The 9,974-nt window shown below is 45.8% G+C and overlaps 2 protein-coding genes across 2 annotated transcripts in view; both read right to left on the bottom strand.

Moving 5' to 3' along the window:
• Positions 1-257: 257 nt before the first annotated feature.
• On the bottom strand, positions 258-9,739 carry ARPC4 (actin related protein 2/3 complex subunit 4). Its single transcript, XM_060631739.3, has 6 exons — positions 9,607-9,739; positions 6,529-6,647; positions 5,201-5,312; positions 3,904-3,999; positions 2,759-2,929; positions 258-608 (listed from the first exon to the last, which is right to left on the bottom strand). Exons 1-6 carry the CDS (start codon positions 9,607-9,609, stop codon positions 603-605), a joined length of 507 nt encoding a protein of 168 aa, XP_060487722.1. The 5' UTR covers positions 9,610-9,739; the 3' UTR covers positions 258-602.
• OGG1 (8-oxoguanine DNA glycosylase) overlaps positions 6,536-9,974 on the bottom strand; it is a 43,959-nt gene continuing 40,520 nt past the window's right edge. The window contains exon 9 of the transcript XR_009609839.2: positions 6,536-6,647. The gene's annotated coding sequence lies outside the window, so the exon portion shown is untranslated. The remainder of the gene's footprint in view (positions 6,648-9,974) is intronic.

Genomic DNA, 9,974 nt, shown 5'->3' with positions numbered 1-9,974 from the left:
CAGAAAGCTGGCAGAGGGTCCCCACAACTTCTACTGGGACCAAGGAGGCTCAGGAATAAGACAGCAAGGGAAAAGAACTGGAGTCTGAAACCTTCCTCCTTCCCTCCCTCCCTCCCCACCTGGGGCTTGGGGAGGGGGTAATTGGGAAAGGGAGACAATAGTCGCCTTCTGGCTCCAGGCCCGCCCAGACCCACAGCGACCAATATGGTACAATCACTGGGACCAGTCACAGCCACTGGAGGTGGAGGTTGTTTAAAAAAAAAAAAAAAAAAAGACAAAAAGGTTTCAGTCTCCTACAAGCACAGAATTTAAGTTTCAAGACGTTAAAAAAAATCTGTCCCAGCCCAGGGGACTGAACATCAGAAGCCAGCCTGACCAGGCACCTGTGGCCTTGGGGCAGGTCCACTGCTGCTTTGTTGCCCAGCTAGCAAGCACACCACCCACCTCCCGCATCTAATGCCCACCCCGACCCAGCTCCCCCGCTCTGCCGCTGCTGCTTGCTGCTGCTGCCTCCGCCGCCGCTCTAGGGAGTAACTCCAGGATGCCTTTGCAGAGACACGGGGGAGTCTGAGGGGGAAGGCCTCAAGATCCAGCCAGATGGTTTAAAACTGTCAAGAGAACCAAGAGGCAGTGAATGGTGGTTATTACAGTATGTATCTTGGCAGGCCTGCTCTGGGGAGGTGGGCTGATCTGAGAGCTGCCACTGTGCTCAGATTTCTGGGGGAAAGGGCTGGGTCCCAGGACACCTTGGGGGCATGCTCTAATTCAGTCAGCCTTCAGCAGTGACCTTCAGGGCACTAGCCTTAAACCCAGCACTAAACACGGCAGAGAAATTAAGGGTGAGGTGGGCTTTTCCCCAGCTCCCCTTAGCCCTGTCATGGAGGTTGCTATAAAGCTGTCACAGTGCCTCACTTGGTGAACTGAGGTTGCCTTCTTTAGAGATGAGAGGCCTAAATGCAAGCACTTGAGGACTCAGAGGGCCAGAAGAGCAGAGTAGAAGGACCCAGGATCTGGTACTTAGTGCCAAGCTCTGGGTGGATCTCCAACCATAACAGGCCCTTGAAATGTTTTCTGACCTCAGGTATCCTTCATGGTACCCAGAACGGCCCTGGACATTTTACAGACCAGAAGCTGTGGTCCAATTGGCCCACAAACTGAACCCAGCCCAATAATGAGCAATGTCTGGCCCATAAAGTATTTTTAAAAGATAGGAATTAGTTTACAACCTTGAAAATATGCAAGATGTTGCATACAAATCCAGACTTGGGGATTCTTTTGACAAGCTAGAAGATGAAACCATAATGAACAGGAGCTCTGTGGTAGTGGTCCTCTTCAGATGAGACATATGCTTACCAGGTTCCCAATAGCCCACTTCACTCACACACATTATTACCTGCCTGACCCCTGCATGCACTTGAGTATGTGACCCCTGCCAAGTGCCATGGTACTATCTTTGATTTTTGAATCTGAAAACCAAGCTCCAAGTCCTGGTTTCTCGTCTTACTAGCTGAGGGTCCTGGATAGGTGATTTGACTTCCAAAGCCCAGTTCACTCATCTATAAAATAGGGATGACACCTGACTCAAAGATTGTTTCAGGGATTAAACAACAGAAATCCAATTATTATGATTAAATGACTCTTGAATGAATAAGCCAAATAATAAATCGGGACAAGAACTATTTTCTTTCGTAGTTGAACCTAAAGGCCTCCTGGTGCATTTGCCATAAAACTCTGGTGCTACAATACTTGGAAAGCTTACTATGAACCAGGTGATCTGCTCTGTATATACTTCCTCATTTAATGCTCAACCATACTGAAAAGTACGTATTAACAGTCTCATTTCACAGCTAAGGAAACTGAGGCTTTGTTGAGAGGTTCAGGAACATGCCCAAGTAGGCAGCAAGGCCGGACTCACACAAAGTCTGTGTGATCTGAACAAGCACACTGCTCTGCATGCACAGGGCAGCTACTTTGTACACTGGCTGCCCTCCGTATAAGTAAAGCCCAGGGGAAGCAGGCGTAATTTCCATTTTTAGGAATCTGAATTCCTTCTGGGCTGGATCTGTATGTACTGCTAGGAGTAAACACTTAATCTACCATCTAGGGATCATAGTTGACTCTGAGCAGAACACGTCAACAAACCAAAGACTGGTTGGAAGAAGAAAAAAAAAAGGCAGGATATCTTGAATATCTAAATTAGAGCAACTGTGTCATCAGCTCATCAGTGTAAACAATTCCTCCTCTTCAGAGGACTGCTGTCCTTTTAGTTAGGAAGACACAAACAAATGAAAGAGAGATCTGGAGGACTGAAGCCATGAAAGTAATCATGACTATAAGCCTGAGAAACAGACACTGAAGGAAAATATTTAAGTCTGTCTGAGAAGTGGAATTACACTATGATGAACTGCCCTATATTCCTGGAAAATTCCCATGTGGATTTAACTTGCCTCACCTGGGGTTTGAACTAGATACAGAGGACTGTGTACATTTTGAGATGTACAAAGGAGCGTCTAAGTCTCCATGAGAGACTAAGAGAGGTGTCCTGGAGACACTCAAATACAGAAAATGCCCTGCAGCTCACAAAGATGACCCTCAGGTCCTCCAGCCCCAAGGCACCTGGCTGACGTGCCACCCACCAGAAGGTCCTAGAGGCCTCAGGAAATACAAACTGCTGGCACCACTTTACCGCCAGATTCTAAGTTCTCAACCCATGGCACCTCCTTCCTCTTTAGGGACACCAGTAAGTCCTCCCACTTACATTCTTGAGGAACTCCTCAGCCACGATGCGTGCACGAGCATTGACCGACAGCTTCATCTCACTGATTTCCTTGTCGATCTCTTCCATGAAGTGGATCACAAAGTCCACCAACTTGTGTTTGTACATCTGCTCTGTGTGGAAGTTGGTGATCAGAAAACTGATGTCATATCCCTGGGGAAGGAAGACAGTAGGAAGGAGGAAGAGAAAAAACAGGAGAGAATTAGCTTTCCAGGGCACTTAGTTGACCATGTCCTCTAAGGTCACTCAGCTATATGCTTCCTACTGGCTGCGATCTTCTCCCAAGTCACATGTCCTTCAGGCAGCAGCCCACCTGCTCTGCTAGGGTATCTATGCTGGGTCCAAGGAACGGACCCCAGGTGAGAATTTTGTGTCAGGCACCCCTGGAAAGCTGTTTGTGATACAAACAGCTGCATGCAGAATGAGTCATGGGAGAATGAAGGAACTTGAAATCTTCTAACAGAAGAATCTAATCAACCAGAGAGAAGAGACACTATGGGATAAGGATGGGATTGGTTGTGTGTGGAGGAGCAATCTTATTTGTTCTGGGTGGCCACAGACGTTAGATCTAGGAGCAGGAAGAGAGATTTTATTTTTTTTATTTTTATTTTTATTTACTTTTTTAGGAAGAGAGATTTTAGCTCAGGATGAGGATGAGGTTGGCCAACACATCTGATGGTACATGTGGCTCTGCATGGTAGCTACTCAGTCACTGTGGTTATTTTAAGTTGATTTGGCAGAGAATCTGTGGAAAGTACTCAAGTACAAAGTCAAGCAACAACTGAGCCAATGTCAACTGTGGCCTTGAGAGACAATGATTTAGTGGTGGCAGAGCTCAGAAAGGATTTGATTTATCGTGCCCTTTCTGCCATTAAGGCTCTAGGAAGATGAGCAATGCATCTCATATTTTTTGCCTTTCCCATGGTTGAGGTGGGCCCAACTTCTCTTAAGCTTCTAATCCCTCTTACTCCCACTCCAGCCAAAATGAAGGCCCACTCTCAACTCAGGGAGCGGTTGTCCTACAGTTGGAGAAGCAATCCAGGTTCTGTGAACAATCCCTGGCCAGTGACAGCCGACTTGGTGGAAGAACCTTGGGTATTATGAACATGTGGGTCATATAGTCTCACCTCCACTGGCTTCCTTCGAAGGATAAAGAAGTTCTCTGCTCGCATCATCATGAAGCGCATGAACTTATGGCATAAAATCTTCTCGATCTCATCAGCCTAGTAAGAGTGAAGGATAAACAGGTCTCCCTAAATCTGACATCTTAGGCTAACAGAAACCTGTAGCCCTGATCTTCTGACCTCAATTTCTCCTAGGCTTGCTGCAAGCAGTGGGGTTTGCCATTGGGAGCAAACACTGCCTGAATTGTGGGGCACCTGGTTGCCAACTGAATGTCTATTACATTAGAGCGTCTTCAACTTAACAGGACATTATCACAGTCTCACTTTTGCCCATTCCAGAGAGGTAATTCTGGCAAACCCGAGGTTTTTATCCGCTCCTTCCAGAATTCATACCTACATTCTGAGCAGCCTCTTCCTCACCTGCCCATTTCACCAGTGCTGCATTTTCAAAAGTCTATGACATATACCATGTGGGGCTATCAGAAATAAATTTAGGTGATCTCCACTTTAATAGCAATGAACATCAAAAACTCCCCAAAGTTTTTCTCTGCTGAATTCTCATTATTTCTAATGGAAGAATTTTGCAACTAGGTGCTGGTATGCCCTGAACACCTCCCAACACTTGTTAATCTCCCTTTTTAACAGAGCAGGCCCCCAAGGACAGAGTTTTCTGTAGGTAACAGTATCTAGTCTAAATAACAGCTTTGTTTTCTTTCAATGAACTTATTTTTTTGGAGTTCCCTCTACTTGTCAAGTGATGTTGCTTTTCTCCTACAGCACGAAGTTTCGTTTTCAAACAAATTTAAATAAAGAAAAGTAAGTCAATTTAAGGAAATCCATTAAACAAATAACTGGCCGGATGATACATATATATGGCAATAATTATAAGGGTGATAGGAATATCACACACTTGTGAAACATCACCTGAGAAAACGTAAGAAATTACACTTTGTTCTTTATCCTAAATCTCTTTTTCAGAGGTTATAGCTATTAAATTGATACTGGTACTATTTATTTTTCTGAACTGGACTTATTCTCCCTTTCTTATAAATGATTCTTGACTTCACACTAAACTGTCAATGGCCTTGGCTGCTATGTTTCCTGACTTGTAATCCAGAGCAAGGCCTAGAAGACAGGGTTGCTCTGTCTACTCTACTGACCTGCTGAATTTGGCAAATCATTCCCTAGGTACAGTCAAGAAAATAGAGCCTGGGTTTCTTTTCACCTTGAATCTAGCACAGCTCTCTCAGATGAGGATCCCTGGCCTCCTGAGGAGGCAGGGGCTCAGTGGTGAGCTCACCTGTTTCACAGCAATGCTGACCCGGACAGAGTTGATGGAGCCCTCAATCAGAACCTTTTCCTTCTCATTCCTGCTGATGGTCACAGGTTGCAATAGGAGCTCTTTGCTACTCCTGAAACACAATGTCACAGGCCTCTGTACTATAGAGGAACAGAATGCTCAGGGAGACCCCACAGCAGGACCTGGAATCTCTATCTGAGACCATAGAGTCCAAGGAAGAGGAGACTCACAAGTAGGGGTGCTCCAAGATGGGGGCCAGCGAGCGTGTTCTCCAACAGAAGGAGCAAGGCTCTGGAGTCAGGGCGAAAAGGTTTTGAAATCCAGTCTCCTCTGTTACTTTCCTTGGACAAGTTACCCTGTTGGAATCTCAATTTCCTCATCTGTAAATGACTGATTCCTATTTCACTGGCGAGGATTGAGAGAGATCAAAAAGGGTCAATTGTCTAACAGAGTGCGGGGCACATGGTAGGAGCTTTACAAATGACAGCTCTTATTTTAATAACTACAGGCAAACCCATACACCATTTAGGGAATGAGAAGAGAGAGGCTGCCTTAGGGATAAAAGGGCAAGCTAAAAACAAAACACAGTTTGGTCTCCTTTAATTATCAATTCACGAATGATTCACTTATTTGGCATCAAGACCCCTCTCAGCTCAGTTCCCATTTTGATGCCTCTGAATCTACAGTTATGTGTACTGGCAATTAAAATGCCTAGTGGAAAACGTATGTTAAGTAAAACAACATGACACATGCTAACATCTTTTCAGTATTTTTAAATTCAAGTCATTTCAACTTGGTGTGGTAACACTGCTTATCTCAGTTATGTATGTCTCAGATTAAACTTTAAAGGGAAACAGAATATTTAACAAAACATATATCAGATAAGAGAAAATAACCCAAAATACGGAATATCTGAAATAAATGATGAGTCCAGGGAGGCAGGGAAACACAGCCCTTGAACTTTAAATTACAAAAGAATGGAGATGGGATCTTGGATAACAAAATTCTCCACCCTCTCCTTAAACTGGGTTCAGTAATGCCACAGGAGATACTTGACCAACAGCCCCACTCTGAGAACTCACACCTTGTGCCAAGCAATCTTGGTTCCAGAGGAGTTTCTCCCCTGGGTTTTGTCCTGCCAACCCACTGACCCTATTTTCCGAACTGTGAATTGGGAACGATTGTTCATCTGGCAACAAGACAAAATAAGTGAACTGCAGAAGTGTAGCTGTCTCCAACTCCAGGATGCGACTTTGTGGTAGCCTCCAGACAACTGCCATCTCTGGGGCTGAGCCCATCATCCCCACCCTGACCTTTCTCTGCCCTACCTGACTTCCACCTCGGGCTTGTTGTGTCGTTCCACAACCTGGGAGGAGAAATTCTCCAGGCAGAGGGCAGCCTGCAGCGTGGCCCGCACGGCACTCAGGTAGGGGCGGAGAGTGGCAGTCTGTAAGAAAAAACCAAAGGGAGGATCAGAGTCTGTCTCTGCAAACCCACTGCCCACTGCCACCGCCCCCACCCCACACTAGCTACAAAGGAGCCAGACGGTACTGACAGTACCTGCCTTTCAGACCACATGAACCAAACAGAGTAAGCCTTCAAGGTGCATTTCATTCTAAGTCTAGAGCAGTGGTTCTCAACAGGGAACCATTTTTCTTGCCAGGAGACATTCAGCAATGTCAGGACATTTTTCACTGACAGGACTGGGGGTGGAGTGGGAGAGCTACTGGCAATGAGTAGAGACCAGGCATACTGCTAAACATCCTACAATGCACAAAAAAGAATTATTCAACTCCAAACAGTGCTGAGGTTGAGAAACTCTGGTCGAGAGGCATGCAGGTGAAGGACTATTCTCAATCTGTCTTTTGAGCCAACAATGGATGTTTACTGTGTGCCAGGCACTGATCCAGATGCTAAGAATTTAAAGACCACCTCTACCTTTAAGGGTGGGGGGAAAAAATAAAACATAAAGACAATCTCTACCTTTAAATAGCTCCACTGGGTAGAGGAGACAGAAAAAGTGACTATGATATAAAGGAGGATGAAATGTGACATAATTAGACTTACAAATTACATTTCCAGAAGAAACTGGTTTGGAGGTGAAGATGAAAATAGGATTAGAATGATTTTACAACAAGGAAAAGTATACTAAGGACATTCCCAGTAGAGGGATCAGCTTCTACCTACACTGGCCTATCTTCAGTTTCTTGTATTAACTAAGTTCTTTCTCACCTCAGGGCTTTACACAGGCTGATCCATCTACCTGCAGGCTTTTTTTCCCCCTCTCGACCTAAGTCAGCCCTTAGATCTTGGCTTATTTAGGGAAGGCCTCTTCCTTCTTTACAGAGGCCTTTCTTGACTTCCCCCTTGATAGCATTTATTATAATCTACAATGACACATCTTTTATATTTATTTAATAAGGTGATTTCTTCTTCACTAGACTTTAAGCTTCCTGGTCTCCTTTACTGAAATCTATATTCCTTGCACCTTGCTCAGTACCTAACAAATGCAGTGTCTTACTCCTTTCCTAAACAATATTATGGAAATAGTATAAACAAGGTTAAAATAACACAAAAGGGCATTAAGAGTTCCAGAAGTAGCGATGAGTACAGTGTTGCTGTATACAGGAAGCATTTTTTTCCTTTTTAACTAAGTAGGCTTTAGGCCCAGCATGAAGCCCAACGTGGTGCTTGAACTTACAACCCTAAGATCAAGACCTAAGCTGAGATCAAGAGATGCTTAACCTACTAAGTCACCCAGGTGCCCCTAGGGGAAGCATTTTAGGTTCAGCAGATGAGGCTGCAATGGTAGCCTAGAGATTCATGGCTAATTTCAAATGCCAGACTGTTAAGCTTAGCCTTTCTTTTAGGTAGTAAGGAACTGTTGGGGCTTTCTGAGGAGGAAGTTACATGACTACAGTTGCATGGGGGCTCTGCAGAGAATGGACTGGAGAGGGAAGTGAGACAAAAGGCAAAGAGGGTTATTCAAGGAGCAGTGATGAGAACCTGGACTGGGGCGGTGGACAGGACAAGCAGAGAGTCCTCACAAGAGTTGGACTGACATAAGATGTAGAGGATAATGGAATCAAAAAGCACCTCCCACCAAACCATGGTTCACCCATTTGATGAAACACTACTCAGCAATAAATAGTATAGGAAAAATTCCTGATACACACAACATAGATGAATCTCAAGTGCACTATGTTAAGAAACCACATTAAAAAGCCCACACACTGAAGAATTCCTTTTATATGACAATATGGAAAAGGAATACTATAGGAGAAAAAAAAATCAGTGCTGGAATGAGAAGATAGGACTGATTAACAGAGGGACGTGAGGGAGTTTTTTGAGGAAACATTCTGCTGTCTTGATCGCAGTACTTACATGATCGTGTTTGTCAAAAGTGATAAATCTAAAAAGGATAATTTTTAAGGGGCAAGCCTCATGACACCTGCCCTTATACAAATAAAATGCATTCTCATGTAATAACTCAATAAAGCTGACTTTGAGAAAATCCAGGTTTCTAGCTGAGGTAAGAAGACACAAAGCCACAGCACCACAGAAAGAAAAGCAAGTTTAGGAGAAAAAATGGGCCTTGATCTGGAGGTCTACTATGAACGTGTTATCAAGATTTCCAGGCAAACCTTAAAAGAGAGCGAGGAAGGCAGATTCAAGAGTCACCAGAACACACAAGGTCACCAAAGCCAAGAAACTAGATAGGTACCACTAGGACAAATGTAAAGAGGAAGGTGGTGAGCCAGTCTCAACTCCCAGGAACACCCACATTTATCAAAGGGGAGGATTTCCAGGAAGGGAGGGATCAGTAGTATCAGAGCTCACGGACTACGGTAAGGCTAACACGGGTTGAGTTCTGACCAGGAAGAGGTCTGGGTGGCGACAGCATAAGAGATACTTCGGTGAGGTAGAAGCAAAGCAGGGGATAAGAAGAGTGGGATACGGAAGTGTAGACACTTCCTTTGAGAAACTGTGGGTCAAGCAGGCAGGAGAGAGCAGGACAGTGTATTTAGTGAAGTTCTATTCTAGGTGAGGAGGTGACCCTACTCTATGCCTCAGCTCCCCTACTGTGGGCAATGAGGCCTACTACGTGTCTTCGAGGCGCTATCACCAGCCCCACTTCCGGCGTCCTCCATGCCTCACAATTCCCCACCTGCATCAAAAGCCAGACCATGAAGCTGCAAGGCCTGCTTCTTACGAGAGCGTCCCCCGCTCGCCCCTTCCTCACTTTGGCTCCCGCCCCGCCCTCTTTCTCCCAGCCTCATCGCGCCCCCACACCCCACAGCATCCCTCGGCCCCGGGCCTCTCCGTTGCAAAGCCGCATCTCCCCCAGACCCAGAGCTTTGAGGCAAAACAGCGGGGGTCCCTGGCCCGGGGCCCGGCTCTCTCACCATCGCGGGCGCTGGCTGGGCCGGAAAGCGGAAGTGCGGAAGTGGCCAGCCCCGCGACGCCAGCCCTTTCGCGAGAAGCGCAGCCTCAGTCTCCGCCCGGACTTCCGGAAGGTACCATCTATGCTCCGAGCGGAGAAGGGGGAGCCTAGGAGCACTTGGTCCTTTTGAAGTTTCTCCGCTAGGACTGCCTCGGTATTTTTAGACTCCCGAAGCTTTAGATCAATACTCAAGCCTATCCCGTTATGAGTGTAGCTCTCGCTTGTGACTTTGGCCTTCTTGTCGTCTTTGCTGTCTTTCCCCATAGTCAGGCAATGGTGCAGCCCGGCCTCAGGTTGGGCACCATATTAGGACAAGGCGAGGCAGAGGAG

The sequence above is a fragment of the Panthera onca genome, chromosome A2 (genome assembly GCF_046562875.1).
Source record: "Panthera onca isolate mPanOnc1 chromosome A2, mPanOnc1 haplotype 2, whole genome shotgun sequence".
In the NCBI taxonomy this organism is placed as follows: Eukaryota; Metazoa; Chordata; class Mammalia; order Carnivora; family Felidae; genus Panthera; species Panthera onca.
The sequence above is the reverse complement of the archived record's forward strand: the minus strand, read 5'-3'. Positions and strand labels throughout refer to the sequence as shown.